The sequence below is a fragment of the Varanus komodoensis genome, unplaced genomic scaffold (genome assembly GCF_004798865.1).
Source record: "Varanus komodoensis strain SLA01 unplaced genomic scaffold, ASM479886v1 scaffold4, whole genome shotgun sequence".
Lineage (NCBI taxonomy): Eukaryota > Metazoa > Chordata > Lepidosauria > Squamata > Varanidae > Varanus > Varanus komodoensis.
The window spans coordinates 425,257-450,894 of record NW_025335941.1 but is presented as its reverse complement, the minus strand read 5'-3'; the positions used below and the strand labels follow the sequence as shown (position 1 = coordinate 450,894).

The 25,638-nt window shown below is 39.1% G+C and overlaps 2 protein-coding genes across 3 annotated transcripts in view; both read left to right on the top strand.

Annotated features, from left to right (window-relative positions):
• ADGRG2 (adhesion G protein-coupled receptor G2) overlaps nucleotides 1-20,237 on the top strand; it is a 138,270-nt gene extending 118,033 nt beyond the window's left edge. The window contains exons 12-27 of the mRNA XM_044441411.1: nucleotides 386-483; nucleotides 1,701-1,773; nucleotides 3,527-4,005; nucleotides 5,767-5,953; nucleotides 6,668-6,824; nucleotides 7,982-8,125; nucleotides 8,282-8,404; nucleotides 10,200-10,245; nucleotides 10,346-10,449; nucleotides 11,752-11,876; nucleotides 13,388-13,656; nucleotides 15,800-15,899; nucleotides 16,406-16,689; nucleotides 17,153-17,254; nucleotides 18,369-18,521; nucleotides 19,517-20,237. Coding sequence (XP_044297346.1) covers nucleotides 386-483; nucleotides 1,701-1,773; nucleotides 3,527-4,005; nucleotides 5,767-5,953; nucleotides 6,668-6,824; nucleotides 7,982-8,125; nucleotides 8,282-8,404; nucleotides 10,200-10,245; nucleotides 10,346-10,449; nucleotides 11,752-11,876; nucleotides 13,388-13,656; nucleotides 15,800-15,899; nucleotides 16,406-16,689; nucleotides 17,153-17,254; nucleotides 18,369-18,521; nucleotides 19,517-19,701 — 2,629 coding nt within the window. The 3' untranslated portion in view covers nucleotides 19,702-20,237. The remainder of the gene's footprint in view (nucleotides 1-385; nucleotides 484-1,700; nucleotides 1,774-3,526; nucleotides 4,006-5,766; nucleotides 5,954-6,667; nucleotides 6,825-7,981; nucleotides 8,126-8,281; nucleotides 8,405-10,199; nucleotides 10,246-10,345; nucleotides 10,450-11,751; nucleotides 11,877-13,387; nucleotides 13,657-15,799; nucleotides 15,900-16,405; nucleotides 16,690-17,152; nucleotides 17,255-18,368; nucleotides 18,522-19,516) is intronic.
• A 4,732-nt stretch (nucleotides 20,238-24,969) lies between these two features.
• PHKA2 (phosphorylase kinase regulatory subunit alpha 2) overlaps nucleotides 24,970-25,638 on the top strand; it is a 58,013-nt gene continuing 57,344 nt past the window's right edge. For both annotated transcript variants that reach the window (XM_044441404.1, XM_044441402.1), the window contains exon 1: nucleotides 24,970-25,293. The gene's annotated coding sequence lies outside the window, so the exon portion shown is untranslated. The remainder of the gene's footprint in view (nucleotides 25,294-25,638) is intronic.

The window sequence follows — 25,638 nt, the reverse complement described above, 5'->3', positions numbered from 1 at the left end:
TAATAATAATAATAATAATAATAATAATAATAATAATAATAATAATAGAGATCTTAACAATACAGTCTTTTGCATTTCTACTTGGAAGCAAGTCTTGTTGAGTTCAGTTGGGGTTATTTCCATGTACGTGTGTATAGAACTGAGCCTTAAGAGTCTAAGTCTAGAATGAGTCTAGAACTAGTAGCAATATTTCTAAACAATATAGTCACTTTGGACAAAATGTGTGAGGAAGAATTTTCATCTTCTGATCCTCTCAGCTGTCAGACAATGCACTTTTGAATAAACTTGCATATACACATGGGTTATTACATGTAAAGGAATCCCTACAGTTGCTGAAAACAGTGGAAAAATGAAAATTTCTCTCTTTCAATTTTTCACATTGTAGTACACAGGAGTGTAATTTCACAATCAAGTTGGATAGACAAATGAATATAAGCAACATATTGGCAGATTTAAAAGAAAAAGCAGAAATTAGCCCAATTGGTAAGTAGACATGAATATTTTCTTGCTTAATATATTAGGTAACCAAGGACATATGTCTTGTCTTATTTCAATCTCAGAGTTTAAATCTAAAAATAAAAAAATAACAAAAGACTTGAATTTCCTAAGAATCAGTGCAGGGAATCCCAAATTCAGGATTTTAATTTTGGCTTAGCATAGATGCTATCTGTCACTTCCAGTTTTTCAGCTGTAGTTAGATTTAAAATTGCAAAGCCAACTCTGTTTTATGCCAGTTTTTATAAATAATTTTACTTTGTTCCAATGCTGAGTGAGGAATGCCCCTTGATTTTAAGAGCCTTCTACATACACATTCCAGCTGAGGTTGGGAGAGAGCTATAGTTAAGCTAATGATATGTTGTAAGTGAGTTTTGTTTCTTTTTTAAAAACTTGACTTTAGTTCATATTGGTATCTCTGCACTGAGACACTGATTGGTATCTCTGCTCTGAGACTGATTGATATCTCTGAGAGGGGAGAGTTAAATCTCCCCATGCACTCCAAATGCCCACTGGGGTCTGAATTAAAAAAAGAGAAAAAGTCTTCAGGTATACAAGTTGGGATTTTTTGAGGGGTGGGGGGCGTTACCATGAATGTGAAATTTAGGAAGTTTAATCCTATCATCATAGAATCTGGTGGTCCTGATTGGAATCAGATAATAAGAAAAAGTTAATAAGGTTCAACAGGTTAATAAGGTTCAATAAGGTTAGCATAACAGGTATTTTGGGTGTAAGTTATACTGGAGTAAGGAAATATAGCACAGTGCAGGTGCTGCAAAAGGTTGTATAGATAATTATAGTTCCCAGCCAGTATAGTCAATGCTATTATTAGTGTGTACTAGGCATTGAGTGATTATGTTCGACCTCTTCTTTGCTAATCACATAGATTCTCCCTTGATTCAATGGCAGGGGTAAGAACTACACTGTAATCTTAGTCCCTATACAATACCATCATATACAAGTTATTTAACATTATGTCATATGTATAATTTAATTCATTATAGAAATTGCTACCCTGCTCTTCAAGCAACATCCCAGAATGGCTGAATTATGTCCTTATAGATGATATACAATGATTGTTAGCATTAGTTCATTTGAAGTTCTTTCCAAACAAAAGTCAATTTTATAAAAGGATTCAGTGCCTTTCACAATAATCTCTGTTGATTGAGAAATTAAACTGATTTGTGTTCTTAATTTGTTATCAGAGTCATGCTGTTGCTCAACTTTGCAGCCTTACTCTTGCCCCTCGTCTCTCGAAGAGCTGCAGCTACTGCAGTGGTAAGTGTGCCATAAAGTGAAACTGCTTGGTTCAGGAAGTGTGGGGGTCATTTTTCAAGTAATCTAATAATTCCCTTTCCGAGTTGGTTTGCACAATTCAGCCAAGGTATCCTAGCTTATTTAGCTCTCACTGTGGTTTTGCTGAACGTGTATACTTGCCTGGTTCAATATGCATGCCCTAGACGGGGTAATTAGGTGTTTTACCTTTTTTGTGAACTCGGCCATCATGGGTTTGTGAGAATTAAGCAATCCTTGTGCAACATTAGCTAATGTGTCTGTTGAAAGGGAGGGGAAGAAGGAAGAATATGGTCACTCATACTAAAATTACTGGATTTTTCATATTTTCATTTGACTGCATAAAGTATTATGACACTTCTGTTTGTGACAAGTTTTTGCCCTATATGGAAGAGCAGTGCTTTTTTGTAAGAAAAAAGGTGTCAGAACTCATGAAATTATTTACCTTTTGCACGTAGTCAATCACTGTACACACACCCACACACGTCAGTTATGTAACGAGACATAACAGTCGCCGCCCTCAGTAAGCACTCAGCGCGCGACCACACGACCAATCACAAGCTGAGCAGTGCCATCACAACCAGCGCAGATGAAGTACGCATGCATTGGACTCGACACACAAGCAGCCCGCATGCACCGTTTTAATGATTTTGCCGCCAACCTGCTACGCTCGACAGGGCGATTCAAATCCACATGGACCAAACATCAAATTTTCAAAAGTTACTTTTATAACTTGGAAAATCTGTCGAGAAAGGTGCCAGAACTCCATTCCGGTGCATTCTATGACAAAAAAAGCAGTGTGGAAGAGTAATGGAACTTGTAAAAAACTGCAAGGAATAAATCTGTCATCATACTGTCCTTCTTTCTAAGAACTTTGCAGCTACTTAAATGCCAGACAAGACCTGACATAAGTATACAATTGGGTCTCACATTTTTTGATCTGCATTCTCCATTTTGTTTTCTAAATAGTAGTCACTAGAATAGACTGCCCAGGTTGAGACTGTAGCATTATGGGAAAAGGGTTCTTACCCCTTGCCCATGCAACATGCCCAAGATGGAGCCCAAAGGGCAGGTTGCATCCTTTCTCTCTGTTCCTCTCACCTTACGAGTGCTAAGAGGTACTGTGCAAGTCAATGGGCCAGTATGCATGACATGACAGAGTAATGTTATGAAACCCACAATGAACCACAGCACTTGTCAGGCAAAAGGAGCTACCAGTCTGAATATGCCACTCTCAACTGGAGGTTATGCCATGTTGTGGGAACTCAATTGTGGATTATTTTAAGGGTTAAACAACCCTCACACAACTCTGTTACTAACTGAGGGTTAACACATTTCTTTGGAGAATTACAGAGAGTGGGAGGCCTGAGCACATTCCCCGTATTTCATTCTGCAAACTTTCAGGAGGGAAGGCAGGCAGGGCATGCTCAGACCTCCCGTTCTCCATAACGCTCTGATGTGATGCAACCTGTACACGTCTCCTGAAAAGCTGCAGATAAACTTAATGTGAGTTCATATTTGCAGAATTCCAAATCCCTTGACTCACAAAGTATTAATGACTATTTCATGTAAAGAAATAAGAATATGAATTAACAAATATGATCTTATACTACTTTAACCATAAGCATTAACTTACACAGTTTGAGGTGGGTGGAGATGTTTTTTAACCTTTTGGAATATAAGCTTTGGTTGCACCAACAGAAAAACCTGTATAATTTCTCTTGTTTTTTCCCCATAGTGGTATGCATGAACCAGTTGCCTGCATTGGTCCACGTTCAACTAGCCCACCAACTGCATCTGTTGCTCCTTCCCATTCTGTAAATCAGCATGTTGTGCCTTCCTCTGAATCAGCCACCCTCTTCCCTCTTCCCTTGACTGAGCCAACAATGACATCTCAGAATACAACTACAATTCTTCCGGACATTGAACAAAATACAACTGTGCTTCCAAGCACTAATGAGTCTACCTATACAACTCTTCCTTCAACTTCGTTCAAAGCAACTAATCCAGTCTTCACAACAACATCATCTACTACAACATCATCTACTTCTACTCCGGCCGTGTTTCCCAACACAACTGTCACTGAACTACCTTTCACAGAATCTTCTACCACAGCTACAATCCCAGACAAACCATCCACTTCATCTGCCATTAATACTGCTACAGATAATCTTTTCCCTACGGAGGAGATTGGAACACCAAGTAGCACCAGCACAGGTAAACCTGGTCTTCCCCAAACCTGCTTTACACTTGCAGTTTGAGGTGTGGCATGGAACGGGAAAAGCAACCGCGTGGCAGGCCGCAATCTAAACTGCTTACTGTGCAAAGTTGACGGGCAACGTTTGTGGGAAATGCCTTGGGGAGCATGGCATGGCAATGGAAATCCCACCCTTTCCTTTTGGCATCAGGGTCAGGGTTCAGGTAGCAATGTGCAGGTGCAAAGTTGTGGAGGGGATAGTTCCATCGGAACAGGCATCAGTGGGGCCAGCAATTTGCTAAGTAACCTTGCATTTGCTTCAGCACCTTCCTGCCATCTCTGCCTTTTGGTGCCACAGCATAAGGGTGGATTTCTCCTTCCGCTCCTGTTGCAGTGGCGCGACTACTGAAGGTTCATCCAGTGAAATGAATCACTGGCCATTGGAGGAGGCTGGTGGCCAATCTGAGTCATGGAATGACAAGAATATAGCCATGCTTCCTCCTGTGCCTCCAACTGAATCTACCCTTGCAGTGCTTCCTTCTATTCTTTTCAGAACAACCAGTCCAGCCAGAGTCAGGGCAATGTTCGAGTCCTCAGCTGTTAGCAACCCATACTGTAGAAAAGGAAAACTGAGGCACAAAACATGAGACTGTTGTCGTGGTGGTGATGGGGATTACACATCCATGGAAAAGTACTCCTTTTGACCCACATCCCCTCTTCCAGCAACAACTTCTTTCCCACAGTCAAGTCAGTCTAAGATAATGAGGGGGTGGCAGGGGGAGAATCCAAATAGCCATAGTAACAGGGATAATAATTAAAGTGAGATGTGGCAGCTAGTAAGAGCAGCTGCAGTTAGCTCCAGTGCCCGAACAGCTTGAGCAAAACCATTCTTTGCGGTCCGTCCTCTCTAAAGAAGGGTGCTAGTGCTGCCTGGCTCTGTGCGCCAGGCAGACCCTGAAGCCTGTTTGCTCCAGGGAAAGGTCCTGGAAGAGCAGGAGTGCTCTGAGCACATGCACGAGTTCATCCTGCACTGCCAGAAAAAGCTGCCACAGCAAAGAGAGAAACTCATTATAAAAGGAATGGTGGCAGAGGAGAGCAATGGAGGATAGACACACAGGGGGCCCTCTCATTGGAGCAACCTCTGCTGGCTGTCATTGTTCCTGCATGTGTGAATCAGATTCTTGTGTGAGCCAAGCAAAAGAATTCAAAGGACGGTTATACATAAAGGGTGGGGGGACCTAGACCCCTTATACCAGCCTCTTTCAAAGCACTGGATGTGCTTATGCAGTGTTGCTGATTCATGCAAGTGGTACATGTCACCCTTTCTTGCCTTCCTACCCATCTAAAGTTTAGAAAGAGAACAAAGCAGGCTCACCACAGAGGGAACTGACCCCGCTTTAGTGAAGATTATAACCATTTACCTGCAACTTTTCTCTAACTTTTGTCTTGGCCCTAAAGCATGGAGCTGGGAACAGGAGATGTAATTAAGATCTTTTAATTTACTAGAACTGGGTGAGCATATCTTATAATGATGATACAGCACTATCAGCACTATCTCCTCAGAAACCCAGATTTCAATGGGGTTTACTTCCATGTGAATGGGCATTGGACTGCACTGTTACAACATTAAATATAATACTGTGACAGAGGAGCTGTTTCCTAAAACCATAGTTGAAACGGTTAAACCAAAAACCAGTGGCTTTCAATATAAGGCTTAATTTTCTTGTTTTATACCCTTAGGTCCAGATCACATGCTGGTTTTTTCTCTCCCTCTTTTGCAGAACAAATATCTCATAGTCAGCCCGTTTCCATTAGTACTAATGCCCCAGATATTGAGAACATAATTTCTCAGCTGGAGGGCAACTTGACTGCAGAAGCAATAGCACCAGCCCTCGCAAAATCCATGCTGGACAGCGTCAGCAGTCTCTTGAGTGTGCCCCAGTCACAGATATCTCCGATGTCTAAAAGGTATGCGTAACCTTGCAGCTTAAGGAACGTCTCTGCTTCTCATTGTAATAAGGTTTTATTTGCTGTTGTCTTTCCTATAAGATGTATTTTTATATAAATTACATTTTCTATAAAACATTCCATATACATTTTAACATTTTATATAGTTATACATACATGCATATATCTTTTTAACTGAAACAAGCATTTTGTTGCCACAGATGAGTAGAGGAAAACTAGGCTGAAATCCATTTTATATGTTTTCCCCTACTAACAAAACTGCTTCCATGAAACTGCTTTAATGCAGAATTGGAAGATGGGGATCCTCTGCAGCCCTCTGATGGCCCTCAAAATCTCCGTCAATTGGTTGCAAGACCCTCTGCAACAGACAGGTGTGTTGCTGCTGGGAAGGCTGCAGGTGGAAGTTGGGCGTGGAATGTACAGCATCGACTTCCCCACTAGGTCAATTGTTTTTAGGTTTCTGGGTGTTGAGCTTCACCTAAACCTTCTGAGGTGAAGTAGATTCAAAAAACCAGCTAAATGTACACAACAAAATAGAACTTAAAGTCTGTGGCTTCTTGTTTTTTTAATGGTTCATTTTCACAGAAATTACTTTATGTATCTAAGCATTTAAGTGATTCAAGTGAGGCTAGTTTATCATGAAATTTATGCTTTTTAAAAACCTGTTACAGATGTAACAGCACAATATAATTTTCTGTATGTTTACCTTAATAGAATAATAAAAATAGTGGATGCAATTGGCTTAAAGGTGAACTTCTCTGCTGAGTCCATTAATTTGACTTCCCCTGCCTTAGCTCTGGCTGCCTTGAAAGTCAATAGCAGCTCCTTTAGTACCGTTTCTTTTGCTATTGAAAATTCCTCAGACCTTCAGGTAAGCCCATTTTTGCTATTAATTCTGTTTCCTTGTTTTGAAATGCTCCTCTAAAAATGGAAATTTGTACATCTGTAGTTGTATTGACATTAGTCTAACAAGTCCCATTCGTATTAGTGGGTCTACTGAAATAGACCCTATTTAACTAGGAGTAACATTGGGTAAAACCTATGACTTGAATGTGAAGTCTGAAATCCAGGTTATGCATGTGCACACACAATGAGAACATAAGATTTTTTTAAAGTCAACAGTGGAGTGCTATACATACCACCTCAGGGGTAAGTTCCATTGATTTCAGTGGGACCTACTTTAGCATTATAGTCTAATTTTGTTTAAATTTATAGTCATAAGTATCTCACTTTCAAAAAGTATATAACACTCAGGAGATTCTAAGGGGGAGTGAGTCGTATTCATTGGTAACTTTACTTTAGTGGAAAGCACTTCCCTTGTAGAACTTGGGATACCACATTTTTCCCAGTGCCACCTTGCTACTTAAATTCAACTATCAGTACTAGCAAAAGCAGTTTCTGCAAGTGGGAGGGCTCTCTGGATCAGAATGGAAGAAGATGGGAAATGCTGAGGTAGTACCTTATTTTTGAAAACTGAGAAGTGGGATTTTTTTTATCAATGCCCTGATGCTACTTTTCAAGCATACATACTTTACATAAGCTGATGAATACTGTTGTAACTTATTCATTCGTCTTTCAGTTTGCTCCCATGCGTCTGTCTGTCATATATTCTTTCCAGAGAGCAAAGTGGAATATAAAGATGCTTATGTTTTCTGTCAACATTAGAGATAAGATGAAATAATAAAGCTCAGTATACGCGAGTATATATTTGTCACTAGACAAAATATGGAAAAGGAAACAAATGTTATCAGTTGTATGTATCATTCCTTAGGAGTTGGAATAGGACATAGATCTGTACAATGTTAATGGGACATGCGAATTTATTTATGGACCTTTTGCTAGCTGGACTAAAAGTGTCTGAAGAAGGATCTACTGGTTCTCCTGGCTTGTGATGCTTCTGTGTGGCAGAAAGGCTCATTCTGGTCTTTTAAATACCAGTAGTGTCTTCAGTAACCACAGTCACAGATTAGACTATATGTAGCATAATGTTCAGTTTTCTCTTCATGTTTTAATTATCTCCTTTTTAAGGTTTCTCTTGGAAGTCAAATTCCTACACACAGCATTGGTTCTATTACACTTCCTTCATCAATAATGACAAATTTGTCATCGGAAGATAAGCGTCAGGCCTCTAGAATTACATTTAACTTTTTTAGAAAGACAACTCTCTTCCAGGTAATTTATATGCATTCAAAACATACATGGAATTTTAACATTAGTTTTATTATTTATAATAAATAATGTTATTATTTAACATTAGTTTTATTATTAGTTTTATTTCGAGCAATAGATTTTAATCCAATCTATGAACATGTGTGTGTATTTTTGCAGGATCCCTCACTGGAAAATTTGTCTTTGATCAGCCATATTATATCATCAAGTGTTGCAAACCTCACAATTAGCAATTTGAAGACAAATGTTACTGTCACACTACAAAATACCAAGCCTAGTCAGGTACAACTGGAATTCAGGCATTTCACATATTTCTATTACATTTATATTATTTGTACTAATCAGATATCACTGTATTACTGCTTCATTGTATGTGTTGAGAGACCCTCAATTACCCGAACATGCAGATATTCAATCCATGTGAATACTTTAATTTGTGGAAAAAATAATAATTTGCAATTATGGTGTAATGCCTTAAATATATCTAGGAAGGTCTTTGTGAGTGTGACTGTTGAAGCTGCATTTTTCATGTTTGTATCCCATGTTTTTATTAGCATGACAAACAAGAGGGAGAAAAGTTTGCATTTTGCATTGATGTAGTTGCATATGCTCAAAAATGAATTTTTGTACCCACTCCCAACTGTGGGTGCACAAAATGTTTGTGGATGCTTGACTTGGCACTGCCATCTCATCCAGTTCATCCAGACTTACCCTGGGCAGAAGGAAGGCAACTTCTCAGTGGAGTGCCCCTTCCCACCAAGGACCACACTGGACCTGTAAGTGCCAGCAAGAATCACACACAGGTGGTCCCCAGGGGAAGGAAGCTCAATCCATGTCAATTTTTGATGGAGGCTCTTTGTTGCGGTCTTTGCTGCGATATTTTCACTCTCCTGCCTGGATGTTGAATGTGTACTCAGTGTGCTGGCTGGCAGGAAAGAAGGTCCACTGAGGTGCTGGAACTGAAGCTGGAGATGTCTCCGTAGCCACTGCCTCCCACTTCTGCCCTGGGTGAGCTGGAAGGGCCCTGGGGTTGTGGGCACAGAGGAAGAACAACACAGGTGGAGAGGCAATGAAGTTGCATGTAGGGCTCTGCTAGAAGCTCTGCTAGTAGCAGGCAAAGTGCAGCAATCCACTCGACCTGCACCTGTGTGCAGCCATCCAGGCAGGAAGCTCACTTGAACGAATTCCCTTTTTGCATTAATCATGGCATCTTCAGAACTGATAAATGCAAAAGTCAAATGTTCAGAGATCAAAAATGTCTGCCCAGCTGTAGCAGTGCTACATTAAGCTGAAACACTTACAGCTTTTCACCCTGGTACAGTTTTCAGAATCCACATGTAGGTATGTAAGTGTTTTTCAAGCCGTACAGCACCTAAATGATCCAAACAGCATGGGCAAAACTGCATGCATGGATCTTTCTTTCCCATGGAACTGACACCTTGCTCAGTAGGAATGACCCACATGCAGCCAGCCACATCCACATGGTTGGGAAGATGCTTCAAGGCCCCAGTTTCTATATGTTTTCATTTGAGAGATCCCAGGTCAGAAAGAGCCTGCAGTACAACTACTACAAGTTGTGTGTGTGTGTGTGTGTGTGTGTGTGTGTGTGTGTGTTCTAGTGTCAGTGATATTATATTCCTTACTGACACACAGGGTTTGATAAAGTAATAAGAAGCAAGAGGTTTGGAAGGGTTTGATAGCAGTTATAGGAACAGACCAGAAAATGCTATGGAGAGTGTGCATGTGTATGTATATAAAACATATTTAATCATATGAAAGCAAACATACTGTTTTAAATATAATTTATACAGAATAAGCATAAAATTAATGTACAGTTCAATCCATTTTCAATTAACTTCCAAATACATACTCATTCAGCCTTCCCAACTGATGAGCATTATTCCAAAGAATAAATAAATGGATGCTACTTAACAAAGAGGTCAGCTGTTGTCTAAAGTTAGACAAGTTACTTAATTTTAATCTATCATTAAAACTACATTATCATGTAGTATGTGGTATGCTTTCAAATAATTTGTCTTATTTTGAAGTCAATTGCCTTATTTTTCTCTCCAAAAAGGAGAATCTGACTGTTAGATGTGCCTTCTGGGACTTCAGTAAAAACGGTAAACCTTCACAGTCATATCTTCTTACTTGCATAATTTTAGAGTAATTTAATATTGTTCCAGTTCTATTTTGATAATGGAAGCTTTGAATTTATGGCAGGTGGTAATGGAGGCTGGTCCTATGAAGGCTGCGAAGTTAGAGAGAGAAGAACAAATGAAACAGTCTGTAGCTGCAATCACCTCACAAGCTTCGGAGTTTTACTGGTAATGCTCAGAGCTGCCTGAGAGTCTCTTTTGCGCTAGATTTTGACGGCAACTTGTCCTGTGGCATAGCAGGAGAGAGTCAAACACCCTCACCCTTCAGGGGAACTTACTTAATTCCAAGGGCCTTTGGATTGTGCTTATACCGCCTGGATCGTAGCATCCAGTGTCGTCCCAGCTGCAGTGCTATGCATGCATGGATTTTGTCTGTTTCGTGTGCGTTTCCTGGATTGTCTGGTGCCGTTTGTTCTGCTGTCCATTCACAGGCAGATATCATTTGGGGGAAGGGATGGAAAAATGCAAAAGCTGTTTCTATAATTTTTGCAGGAATTTATGCTTTTTCTTGAGTACACAATATTCTGCATATCTTTCCACATTCCACGCAGTTTCTATGAGCAGAGCACATAAAGGAGTCCTATATGGAGGCCGAAGAGAGATCAGAGATGAATTAAATGTGTCTTTTTATTTAAATATCACATGCATATTTATTTCTGAAATAACACTGTGTGTATTTTTGCTGTGGTATATGTATCAACATATATTTTTGTATTTTCTAGTGAATAAACTGCATAAATTTGGGGAAGGCAAGATATGGTCTGAAAGTTCATGATTCTTTGCAAATATGTTCTCTGCTGCCATGGGTTGAAATAAAAGAAATCCTTACTCATTTCATTTTATGCTGCTCTCATTTCTCCAGCCTCCCTACCAAGCACTAAGGACATTCTATTATTGCAACCCAATGTTTATGCAATGTCAATAACCAGGGAACAGAGAAAAGTGGCGATTTGCTGCCAAAATTTGCTGGCACTTGCTCCTGTTTCACAAGCATTATTTAATGAATAGCACAATTTCATTTTCACTGGAACACCTTTGAATACGATTCGGAGTTTCCTGGTTTGGATGTAACATATGGTTTAAGGACTCAGGAAGTCTCCATTTGCAGCATGCTGAGAAGGAAAGGTGTAGCAGGAGGATAAAGAATGTATGTACAGAGCTTGTGTATATCTCAGCTTATGAAACCAATATATGGATGTCTTGTCAGCTGCCCACATAACTTCAGCTAATGAGCAGTATAGAAATGGAAAGAAGAACAGATATCCATCCTGGGCAAGAGAGATGGAGAAACAAATAAAGCAGGGTGTGATATATCTTAAAAATACACACACAGCATCTTTTAGAAATAAATTGCCTGTAAATGGTATATATGCAACTGAAATGTTGATTGTTCTAGGTTTCATCACATATATAGGCTGATTTTTTGAAAACATTATTTTGTGTTTTAAAAATATTCCTTTCCCTTTGCAGGATTTATCACGAAACACCACTATACCTCCCATCCAAGTGCTGATACTAACCTTCATCACTTACATAGGCTGTGGCCTTTCAGCCATTTTTCTTTCTGTTACCCTTGTTACATATCTTGCATTTGAGTAAGTACCTGTTTGATTTAAATTATATGTTTATTTTATATAATTATAGGTACCATAAAATTGAAGGACATCACACCACATCAAAGGCAATCAATATTTTGTTGTACATGAGTAAGAATTTCAGATCAATGGCTAAACCTGAAAATCTCAATTAAAGCCTAAATTAAAATACAATTTTGCTTAACTAGTAGTCAAACAGAAATCTTCAGTCCTTCAAGCTGCAGGCTTTCATATAACAAGAAGCAGGACATACACAAACACCCTTTGACAGAGAATTTCACTTAAAGAGTATTAAAAATTGTACACTACCCAGAGAACTTTGGCTCCTAGACAATATAGAATAAAATAAATCAATAAAATCAGCAAAACAAACCTAGTTCATAACACACTTTTGTATCAGTTGGAAGTCAGAAATGGAGAAATACCTCTAAAGAGTGTATCAGATACAATATTGTAGATTTTAAAAAATCAGAGTATCACAGAGTATCATCTTGAGAACAAGTGGAAGAATGCATTGGACAGATTCATGTACCATGGCAGCATTTCTCAACCTGGTGCCTTACAGATACGTTGGACTTAACTTCTAGTCAACATAGCCATGATGAATATTGTCTAATATTCCCTACCTAACAGTTGTAGTCTAAAATAGGTTAGAAAAAGCAGCTAAGGGGCATCCCTTTCTGGAATGCTTTGATTGAAAAATTATTGTCCTGAAACAGGAATTGCTGTAACCTGATAATCTGACTCCTTGTCCAGTTGGCACATGAAAGTGCTCTCTTCTCCACAAACCTTTATAATGTGTAACATTTTCTTATAAATGAAAAACATTCATGCAGTTTAGCATAACAATAGCAATTAATGGCAAAGTGAATATTTCTATTAATTACAATTAATTGCTATTTTGTAATATTGTAATGGGACTGCAGGTGGCACAGTGGTTTAAACTGCTGAGCTGCTGAACTGGTTGATTGAAAGGTCAACAGTTCAAATCTGCAGGATGGGGTGAGCTCCCATGCTCTGTCCCAGCTCCTGCTGACCTTGCAGTTTGAAAGCATAGAAATGCAAGTAGATAAAAAGGTACCACTTCGGTGGGCAGGTAACAGCGTTCTGTCCACTTTGGTGTTTAGTCGTGCCAGCCACATGACCATGGAGACTGTCTGCAGACAAACGCTGGCTCCCTTGGCTAGGAAACGGAGATAAGCACCGCCCCCTAGAGTCAGGCATGACTGGAATTTAATGTCATGGGAAAACCTTTACCTTTTTACCTTAATATTGGAAAAATACCTCCAATATTTCTCACCTGAATATATTTTCTCACCTGAATATATTTTCTGTGAACTGCATTTGTTAAAGGTTTCAATTTGTCTTTCAAATGGCCTATTTATAAATAAAGGTACAGAGAATATTCCCTGAATCAGTTTTTAAGCATAAAATCCTTTTTTTCATAACTTTGAAACATAATATTCAAGAAAAGTGACAATTTGTAACATTTAATTAATTTGCCTTTACAGAAAACTCCGAAGAGATTATCCTTCTAAAATTCTCATTCAGCTCTGCATTGCATTACTTCTACTGAATCTAGTTTTCCTCCTGAATTCCTGGATTGCTTTGTATAATATTGAAGGATTGTGCATTTCAGTTGCTGTCTTTCTTCATTATTTCCTTCTGGTTTCTTTCACTTGGATGGGCCTTGAAGCCTTCCACATGTACCTTGCCCTTGTCAAAGTGTTCAATACCTATGTTAGGAAATACATCCTAAAATTCTGCATTATTGGCTGGGGTATGTATATTTTTAAACTATTTCTATCAAAAATATTTTAATTTCTATCCAAAATATGCCTTTCTAATTTGTTTAGTGGCTAAAAGGCTATCTACTCACCAAACTAATGGTTTGAATCCAGACTTACTCATGCTTGGAATAAACCCACTACAATCATTGGGACAAAGTAGTCAATGATTAAGTTAAGTCCTACTGATTTCATTAGGATTAAACTAAGTATGGCCAAGTGTGGATCCAACCCAATATGCTACAGCAGATAGTGTATTTGAATTTGATTAGGATCCTGGAAGAGCTAGAGTCAAAGCCATGACTAGAGTTAAGCCAGCTTAGTCTTGAACTGCCATATATCAGTTTAACTGCCATACTTGTTGAAGGGATAAAATTAGGCAATCCTATGTATGCCCTAGGGCAGTGGTGGCAAACCTATGGCACACATGCCACAGTGGGCATGCAGAGCCCTCTCTGTCGGCATGTGAGCCACGTCGCCCCAGCATCGCCCCAGCAGCCGAGCATCGGATAACAGTGCACATAGTGTGCATGTGCACGTTCGAAAAAGGTCTAGTGGTGCCAGGCAATGACATCACAAGCTGCAACTCATTAGCTGCGACTCCTCCGAGCTTTTGCATGGCCAGTCAGTGCACTGCCAAGTGTGTGTGTGTGTGTGTGTGTTTGCTTGGACTGGCTGTGAGTTGCTTTTTCTAAACTAAAACCTCAGTTTTCATGTTTTATTGCACTGTTGACACTTTGCGAGAAATAAGTGGGTTTTGGGTTGCAGTTTGGGCACTTGGTCTCTAAAAGGTTCACCAAAGGGTTAGGGTTAGCAAAACGAGGTGTCCTGGCATGATTTTGACTTATAATGTGTTTAGAATGGACAGAAATGTTGAACTGTGCAGAAAAAGCTACTCAAGGCTTTTTCAAAATCGCCCTCTTTTCAATGGAACTTTTGCCCTATATTAGGGTTAGGGGAGTATGCCAGGATAGGGTTAGGGTTAAAAAAGTGGTGTCCTGGTATGATTTTGATGGTCAGAGTGTGTTTAGAATGGGCAGGAAATAATGAGCTGTGCAGAAAAAGCTACTCAAGGAAGTCTTTTTCAAAATTGCATTATTTTCAATGGCATTTTACCCTTATATTACGGTTGGGGTTATGAATCAGGGTAGGGTTAGGGTTAGCAAAATGAGGTGTCCTGGCATGATTCTGATGGTTGCAATGTGTTTAGAATGGGCAGAAATGCTGAGCTGTGAAGAAAAAGCTCCTCAAGGAAGGCTTTTTCAAAATCGTCCCTTTCAATGGTATTTTGCTCCTATATTAGGGTTAGGGGAGTGCACCAGGTAGGGTTAGACCAGTGGTGGCAAACCTATGTCACGTGTGCCGCAGCAGGTGCACAGAACCCTGTCTGTCGGCATGCTAGCCAAGTTGCCCCAGCATCGCCCCAGCAGCCGATTATCGGATAACAGCACATAGGGACCATACGCATGCTTGGAAAGGAATAGCGGTGCCAGGCAATAACATCACTAGCCATGAATTATTAGCCGCAACTCGTCCGAGCTTTTGCATGGCTGGTCAGTGCACTGCCAAGGTTCTATTTGCTTGGGCTGGCTGTGAGGTGTTTTTTCTAAACTAAAACCTCAGTTTTCAGGTTTTATTGCAGTGTTGGAACTTTGTGATAAATAAGAGGGTTTTGGGTCGCAGTTTGGGCACTTGGTCTCTAAAAGGTTTGCCATCACTGCCCTAGGATGTTTGGTGAAATGGTAAACTATGGGTTCATTATTTAATGAATTAATTTGCATTGCTTGTATTACTTGCTCTTAGGCATCAGAAACTAGAAACTCTCATTAATAGACAGACTTCCTTGAGCTGATATCCTGCTCTTACACCTGCATTCGTCAGATTAGGATGATAGGCATGGTTGGCTAATGCTTAGTACTTGATTACTTTAGCTTCCTGGTACATTTTTCGTTATTTTAGCCACTCTTGCTTGAAGAAGCCATTCAGGAGTGCTAAACAGCTTTGTGCAAGAGCTTTTCTGCTGGTACAAGTTATCCTTGGGTCCAAGCCAAAGGTTCTCAATGCCAGCTCATTACTAACTCAGGTGCGCATTTTCTCCATCTTTCCCAAACTATGTGATGGCTTTTTACCTTTCAGGTGTACCAGCAGTCATAGTAACCATTGTATTGGCAATATCACCACACAACTATGGATCTGGATCATATGGAAAGTTTCCCAATGGCTCATCTGATGAATTGTAAGTGAAAAACAGACAGATACTAAGATGTATTTATTTATTTTTGCTTAAAATGAAACTCATATGAAAATGAGTTGGTTTTGTTTTCCTGGTAATGCTGCTTTAATTTTTTAAAGTCCTCTGCTGTGCATATGACTGCATTAGGTGTCATGCACATTTTGGACAAAAAAAGAATAGAAGAAAAATGATAGTGTGTGTGAAATACAAGTTTTGATCATGAATATCATAAGGAAGCAAAATTTATTGTAGATGTGATTTAGCCTTTTTATTGGTTAAATGCAATTTTCACCTAATAACTAACATCAACTGCTATAAAAGTATAGATACAAAGAGCTCACACAGAATTGCAGCCTTTGGTCCTGATCAAGGGAATACTTTTTTGTCATGTAGCATGGAGGGTTCCTGTCTGGGGAGAACCTCAAATGCACAAGGATCTAGCCTATGCCTTTTCATTTTCAGTACTTTTAAGATATTGACTGATTCTTTCTTTTTTGTGCACTTTTTAGCTGCTGGATTATCAATGACATTATCTTTTACATCACTGTTGTGGGATACTTCTGCACAATATTCTTGTTGAACATCAGCATGTTTATAGTAGTGCTAATTCAGCTTTGCAGAATCAAAAAGAAAAAACAGCTTGGTGCCCAGCGAAAAACCAGTATTCAAGATCTCAGGAGTGTTGCTGGCCTCACATTTTTATTGGGAATTACTTGGGGATTTGCCTTTTTTGCATGGGGTCCAGTAAATCTTATATTTATGTATCTTTTTGCCATCTTTAACACATTGCAAGGTATGTACTTTTTAAAATATACATTGTGGTAAGATGTAATTAACAAAACATGTTACAGCAATGCATAACCAGTATTCTTCAACACAACTTTTAAACAACATTTAAAGAAACCATGTGCTAGTTCTGAATTTCACTATTGCAGTATTTAAGACAGCATACCAATTTTTCTAAAAACATTATGAAAAAGAAACTTAAATAAAAGAATTACTTTATAGTCAATACTGTAGCTAGAACACCATAATTAGATATTAAGTTTATGTACTTATAGTTTGTAACTTTAAGTAAGGTTATGTGTTTTTGTTAAATACGCCAAATATAGAATACAGAGTCTATCAAAAGCATTCTTTAATAAACATTATACAGTATATAAATTCAGGAATATTAAAAATAAGAAAAATCTAAGACTACAAATGGAAGAGATAATTCAATGCCTTCTTTAAACTTTTAACAAATTATTTTGCAGGGTTTTTCATTTTTATCTTCTACTGTGTAGCAAAGGAGAATGTTCGCAAGCAGTGGAGAAGATATATGTGTTGTGGAAAATATAGGCTGGCTGAGAATTCTGGTAAATATTATTTGAAATTACTCAGTTTACAGTTACAATTCACTGGATCCAAATTTCCTTGCTTGAAAGAAAAAGTACATCTGTTTTGGTTTGGGGCAGCTCCAGTTCTGATGATTCTTCTATTGTGTCCATCTGTTCAATTCCAAAGCATCCTTCAGTTCTAAGAAATGGCATTTAGGGTGTATATTAGGAGCAATGGGCTGGAAAGACTGTTGCAAGAGCAAAGCTCTTTCCAGACTGGTTCCCACTCAATTTATTTTCATTGTTCCCAAATCAACCCTAAGTTTTTTTCCCAGTGAAATAAGCTGCTTATTACTGAAATGCATAAAGTTGCTAGCTTTAGTTACACAACTCAGGGCTTCTTGGTCTAGAAGTTAGCCTAGAAATCTGGGCTAGTTGGCCTAGATTAAGAAACAATTTTATAAAGATGGGAAGTTGTTAGAGAACTTTGCCACTGCAATATTTGGGCATGAAGGTTTAACGCAAATCTTCAGATAGGATGTGGATGTTCACTATACTGTAATGGCTCTTGAGTACCCACTTTATGTAGCAAGCATTCGCTGCATGCCTCATTCATACCTTCCATTCTCTGTTGATCAGTTTGACCATGCCTTCAGCCCTGCCCTCACGTCTAACATGTTCAGAGCTACATGCACAAAAACCACTCAAACGTATTATCTTCTAATGCCTGGAAATGCATGCTAGAAGGTTTTCTGTCCCTATGTATTACAGCCATACACATGCAGATCCCATTCATACCTTCCCCTGAATATAATCAGGTTGTGGGCAAAGTGTGCAGGTGCAGTCCACCTGTACGCACATATGCCAATGTGGAGATGTGAAGCGGTCCCATGTTTCCACCAAAAGATGAGATAATCTGGACTTCTTAAATGAGTTTATGGTTACGAGGATGTTACTATATATATATCGTGTCATTTTAAAATAACAAATAATGTGACTGTTTAAAATTTGCAAAATGTAGAATTGCAAAACCATAAGAAATAGGCATTTTGAAATTATATCCAAGTTTAAATCTGTTTTAATGTAAACATTAATTGTATTTTGGATGGAGCTTTAATGTGCATCATTTTCTGTAACCTTTATCCTCCTGCAGACTGGAGTAGGACTGCTACTAATGGTTTAAAAAAGCAGAATGTTAACCAAGGTGTATCTAGTTCTTCCCATTCCTTACAATCAAACAGTAACTCTACAAATTCCACCTCGCTGCTAATGAATAATGATTATTCAGTGCATGCAAATGGAAATGGTATGTATGTTAAAATGTTCAATTTCCAAATGATTTTTATTTAAAGTGGCTGTACACAGTAACAAAAACAATTTTTACTGATGAACAGACTCAAAGTATTACTTATTCATACAAATGCTTTGTGCATGCTGCTGATGTAGTTTAGCAGCACGTTTCTCAAATTGATCTATTATTTAATGTGAATGTGATATTCAAAAATATAAAAATGGACCAACAAGCTGTCTTACAAAGAGTGTCTGCTTAGTTTAAATTGGGTTTAATTCATACTAATACTTGAAGTCAGTGGAACCTAAATTAGTTACAATTAACTTAAGCCCCATCAGTTTCAAATGGTCTACCCTAAGTATGACTAAGTTTTGATCTAACCTTTGTCCCTTCCTTACTGTAATCTAGACAGTGACTACACAGGGACAAAGAGAATAATGATAAATCTTTGCATACAATTTTCTTAATTTGCCTATGAAAATGCAATTTTTTAAAATATTATTGAGTAAATTCCGACACCTGATTCAAATGTTAGATTTGATAGTTCTAAAGAAAAGAAATTCTATGAAATGGCTCTGGACCAGGGCTGAAAACTTCATTTTCAGAAGATCTGTTAGTGGAGTTAAAATCCATTTGAAGAACCACTAGACAAGTTTTTGCTATTTCTTATTATATCTGTGGCCCATGCTTTTATGAATTTATGTGAACAGTCCAGAGAGCTTTGGCTAATGAGTGATATAGAAATAAAATAAATCATGAAAGTAAGTAATAAAAATTTCTTAAAGTTAATATTCTTTACTTGGAAACTAATTCCATGTGGCACTGTAATATATGCATACAACTCCACACAAATCCTATGTGGAAGGGCTCTCAGATAATTCTGTTTCTTAGCACGTACCATACAGAAAATAGGACATCTGAATTGGGCCTGGGTTTACTGAGGGGGAACTATTCCTGAGGAGCTGTGACTTGCCATTGCTGAGTTCTAACAAGCATTTTTAACACTTCAGGTAATATCACCAGTGAGAAGAATGGTGTTTCTTTCAATGTACAAAATGGTGATGTCCGACTTCCCGACTTTTCAGCAAAACAACTCATATTTCAAGAGAATAATGATATGGGCCAGAAAAAATCTTGCATTTCACAGAGACGGACTTCAAAGAAGGGGAACCTACACTTTATTGAACCAATGTGACATTTTCTGAAAAGTTCCTATGGTTCCACAAAGTGACCTACAGACTTATTAAATGTTTTACATCATATGAAAAGACCTAAAAAGGACCATATTTTATAATAGGAAAACTTTGGAGCAGTTTCAGTTGTCAAATGGATTGTCAAAGACTTTGCATTTTCTCCCCTTTGAAATGACAATTAAGTACTGAGTACTGAGAAGGGTACTTAGCAGACATAATATTATGGCTGAAAAACAACCAGCTTAATTTGTTTTGTTTTTAAGATGGAGTTTAAAATATCTTTTTACAAGTTCAGCTTATAGTTAGGAATAACTCAAAGCATACTGCAATCATGTTCTATTGATATAGATAACTGATAGCTACACTTTGAAAAATATGCTTAAACTGTCTCTCAAAATAATAGGTGATGCCTGTATTTTCCTTTTCACTAGATGAGGCTGCAGACAAATAGTACCGATAGGAGATTTTGGAGGGCTTTTTTATACATGTCACCGTAAGTCAGAGACAACCTGATAACACATAACAACAAAGCAACATCTACCTTTGATTATCCTATAACTTTATATTTATTTCTTGTAAGTTAGTATTCCTTTGTATAGAAAAAATAATTGTGCAAAGTTTTGAAGTTTTATTGTAATTATACATTTGTACAAAGTTAATTATTTCAGTTAACACGTCAGTATTTATATACAGAGCTTACACTGTATATGAAATAACTTTGAATGGTCAAGTACAATTTAGGAAAGTATCAAACTGTATATAGGAATTCTGTCACTACAGAAACTCTGACTGCTTCTTGCTTAGCTAACTCTTGACAGAGTTAAGAGTTCTGTCAGAAATGGAGAAGAAAAAAAGGAGAGGGGAGTAAGATTAGTATTATATGATTGGAATGAAACCAGTTACATGCATTGAGCCTTAAAACAGGCAGTGGGGACTTCATGTGATTTACCAAAGAGATAAACTTTAGGTGAAATTCCTCCCCCGATTACCACCACAATGGCATAAGAGAGGATTCAGCTGCCTCTTGTCAACTGGTATAGAAATGTTAGAGAGTAACTGTAGATTCATTATATTTAACTTCAATGAATGTTATTAACTTTTCTATCCTGCCTATGGCTAGTAGCTGTGATACCCACTCCTGCCAGGGATATTTTTAATTAGTAGGCAAAAGCATCTGTAATTGGAATCAGTTTGTGGGGTTGGGGAAGCCCTGGGGTCACTTTGACAGGCAGTATTGTCCTGCAAAATAGAGTCTACCCCATCCACTGATTTATCAACACAACAGGTAAAATTCTAAGGTGTTATTTATCATTTTGAAAGCAAGGCAGTTCATACCCTCTAATGAAACAAAATGAAAAAGGTTGAGAGAGAGTAAACCAGTAAACTCAGACACTATTTCTTAAAGTAACATGATTTCATATTAGTTTAACATGACCAGCTTGAATGGAGGCAGTTCAGAGAGATGAGAAACCAAATAGCTACTGGAGCGTCACCTAAGCCAAATGAGTGGGCCTTGCTGCCCAGGTCTTTGTCAGCTTCAGCTTCAACCAGGTGGAATGGCAGCCAAAAGATGGCAGATCATTGTCAGAGGAGAAGCCAAATGGCCGAAGCGGTGGAGGTCCTCCCAATGGAAACGGTCACTCTAATTTATCACGTTTACCTTTCTTTGGTCTAATTCATTGTGTGTTAAAAACTCCTTAGGAACAGTATCTTAAAATAGATGGAAAATACAATGACACTTCTCAAAGAAAAAGAGATTACTTGGATACTAGTGGATTATACCAGTGCTGCATGTTCTTAAATCAGATATGCAATCTGATATTAGAACATTCATTTTTCTGTACATTATCTGGAAACAGCTGTGATTTTTAAATTTCTAAGTATCAGGACCATTGCCTGCAACCTTACAGAGTTTTACCCTGGATTTCTATTGCTTCCTATCATAAACAAAAACAACAGAATATGCAACAATTCATTTTTTTTTAAAAAAGTGCTAGGGAGTTTTTGCTCTAGTTATACTGAATATACTTCGACAGTTGCAGCTAAACCAAATGAATGCAACCTTGTTCAGTGGGATACTTCAACAATAGAACTGTTCGTTGTCAATCGTCTGATTCTTTGTTTGGACATCAGATGGACAACAGAAAGCCTGTGCTACTTTGCATCTTTCTCTGATTAGCAGTGTTCAGTCCCCGCTTCTAGTTATGCTTGACTACTCTCTTGGGGTTGGTGGTCATGAGAGCACCAACATCTCACATTCAGTTTGTACAGAGGCTGCATCCTTTATTAGAGTGGAACCACAAACTTCTTTTTTGCCCACCCTTCCATCCTGAACAGTTTGTCCCTGGTTGTAAATTCTTAACATGTATATGTATAAAGATAATGAAACCAGTATATGACTTGTAACAGTATCATTTGTATTTGCATTTTTGTTGATCTTTCTTTTTCTTTTCAACAGAATTGTTTTTTTAAATACTTGTAGTAAGAAACTTGTATGATGCACATGCAGTTTGGACCTTTTACTACTGCCACTGCAGAAATAGACCTGGATCATCTCATATATCCCAGATCAAACACAGCTGTTGGGGAACTCATTCTTGTTTGGGAGCCCATTTTATTAATAACAACAAGACATGAAGTGAAACCAATCCCTTTCGATTAAGAGGCTCTTAATTCCCTGCTTTGCGACATAAGCCGCAAAGCAGTTCAAAGACCTAAGACAGCCTTTTATTTGCTGCATAGGTATTTCTGGGAACTGTAGTCCAGGCAATAGTCATAGATTTGGCCATTGATGTTCCACATGGATCAAGAGAAGTAAATAAAGGGCTGGGGACTGAGAATCAGGTAGATGCAACAATAGACACCTTTAGACAACTTCTTGACTATTGTCAAATGCCATGAGCTAATGCATGAAAGGTCCTTAAGCTTTGGGGTGGAGTGACCTCAATCTGAAACCTATGGCAATGGGTGACTGAAAGTATGGAAAAGGAAAAACTAAGTTAACTTTTTGAGGGAAATATTCTCTTTGATTCTAAGCTATCAAGTCTAGGTACTCACATTCACATGGATCTCTAGCACTTCATGCATAGGAAACACAGTTTTGGTGGGGGTATAAAATGGAATAGACAAAAGAAATTCTGAGAATCTGCAATTTCCTGGAAATTTTGCAGAACACCTTGCAGTGTAATAAGCAATATAACATCATAAAGAACAAATCAAGGTGATAGAATTTGTTTCAGATTAGTGGCCTCACTCTGGGGAATGTATTATTCCATATTTTGTATTGTACCAGCAAAGTATATGGATGTGAAGGAAGTTAAAATTGATACCCCAAAAGGAGCTCTTTTACATAAAAATACACCTCACAGATCTTACTGAGGCATATAGCTAAAAACCAATAAAGTGTCAGCAAAACCTATTTCCTCTGCCTGGTTACTATAAGACAGATATGTTATTAGAAGAGCCAGCATGGGTTAGACTGAGCACCCATGTAGGCAATAATGCTCACTATTCCCTGGGAATGGGTATTCAGTCATTCTGCCTCAGCATGGACATTTAATTTGACTGAGGCAATAACTATTTACAAATCTGTACTCCATGAATCCATTGAATGCCCTTAAGAGTATATGCCATAGCACAGTACATTTTAAAAGCTTGCACATACCTCAAGATCCTACTGCTGCATTCAAAAACAGAAATATTTTAAGTACAATTCATTGTTTTAAATGCCAAATCACACTGGGGTGCACACATCTAGCATCCTTGAGTATGGATGCAAAGTTTCAGGTTTCTAGGTTTCATAGTCATGCATTATGGAATAGGCAGGTACTTGTTTTTACCATTATAGATAACAAGTTCTATAATCAGAGCTCCTCAAGGTGATGTCTATCCATAATGATGATGTCCACCCATGAGTCTATGTTGATTTTTTAAATGTGTCTAAATTGGTGATCGTGGTTCCATGCCTCAGTGCAGTGACCTGAACATCTTCCCCTCAAAATAAGATACAGACTGAGTGGTTCTGTCAGGACAGAAGTCTAGCTCAGCAAATTGTGGTCCCAAATGCTAAAGTCTACATTATAATGGAAAGGGGAGGTGGGAATACATCTATTAAGAACCTAGCTTAAAATTACCTAGCTGTTGCACCACTGTCAGACTGAAATTAAGCAGTCAATTGTTACAGCTTCAGTAACAGAAGAAACTGCCTTAATGAATCCCATCATAGTTAAATAAGCCAAGCACTGTTGACACTGACTGGCAGCAGCTCTCCTGAGCTTCATGCAAGTTTTCCCAGCCCTACCTGGAGATGTTGGGGACCAAAGATAAAACCTGAAGGCAAAGCAGGTGCTCTGCTTCTGAGCTATGGACGCTGCCTCACTCAGAGCAGTCTCTCCAGCGTTCATCTAGTAGGCTGGTCTACTCCAGACCACTAGAAATAGAAAGCTGCAGTGTATCCAAATGGGTCATCCACCTGGTAATCTGCGAGCCAACTCGAAAGGGAGGGGACTAGCTCTCGCCATCTAAACCTCAAACAAAAAACGGGTTCTAAGATGCAACCATTCCGCCCGTCAAAAGTAATGCTGGGGTGCACAACCTCAGGTCTGGAGACCAAATCCAGCCCACTAGGGGGCTTAATGTGGCCCTCAGCCCCCTTTGCCCCAAGGTTCAACAACCCCAAACTACTGTAACAGACAACTCCAGTGCGGGGAGGAACATAGGCAATTGCATTAAACCAGGTCACACTGTTGGTCTACCCAACCCGGGATGGACACTTCTGCAAAGCACGAAACACGAACGATGATCTTTCACATCTCCTACCGCTTCATCCTGCATTCACTAATAATATTGTTTACATGCATTCTTAAAAAGCCTGGTTTTAAAGCAACGCAAGAGTCGCGGTATCGTCAGCAGCCTAGGAACGTTTAATCCTGCAAAGCACCCAAGCAGCGCCTGCGTGCGCCTTGCGCAAGAGACAACCCCAATCTTGCCGCTGTTCGGCAGATGCAGCTTCCTACCAAAAGCAAAGCTAGGAGATCCTGACAGCCATATAAACAAACCTCGTAAGAAAAGAGAAAAGAAAAACCAAGAGAGTAATGAACTAGGGAGAGTGCTCCTTAAACTCTGCTCTCTCTTTATATCTCTTGCTTAGACGAGAAAAGATGTCGAGAGTTGTAATTTAAATCTGTTGTTCCACTGTCCTTTCAGGACCTGTCCGCAAAGGAGGCGGGTTGCTTCAGACATTTACGGTTGCCGCCAGCCGGCCCCGTAAACAGTCTAATAAAGAGGAAGAAAAAATTCTCAGGCCCCAACAGCGCGTTCCTGTAAGTAACCTCACCTCGGAAGCCGCCCGCCGAGGAAGCAGCCGCCCCAAAGCGAGGGCCGAGGAGGCGCTGCTCGTTGTCGCCACCCTACAGACGACTCGGGTTTCCCATGCAGGGGGTCACAGCCTGTGCTAGGAGGGGCAGGAGCGCTTGAGTGGGGAAAGGGATTTCCATGCAGGGCTTTTCCTCCTTTCCGAATCGCCAGGAGAAGTAAGCTGTTGCCACCCAGCATCGCCGCTCTGGAGCATGGGAGCCGGCGAAGGTGTTTCGCAGGTAGGAGCATCTCCACGTCCTCCCTTCCTACGGCGCACTTGCATGGGGCGAGGTGTAATTGGAAGGCTGGGGGTATCCCGATGGTCTTATTTTGGCTGAGGGTTGGATTGGATGACCTTGGGGTGTCTTTCGGGCCTTCTGGATGATATATGCTGCTTTTAGCCGCTTGGAAGAGCCGCTTTTGATTTCAATGACATGCTAAAGAAACGTGTTCTGTCTAAAATAGTGCCTAGCGGCCTTCAGATGTAAGCAACTAAGACACCTTGTTGAACTAAACTATAATAAATACATAATATGAATGAAATAATCCACTCAGGCTTAATCCAAAGTTTTTCGGGGTTTTTT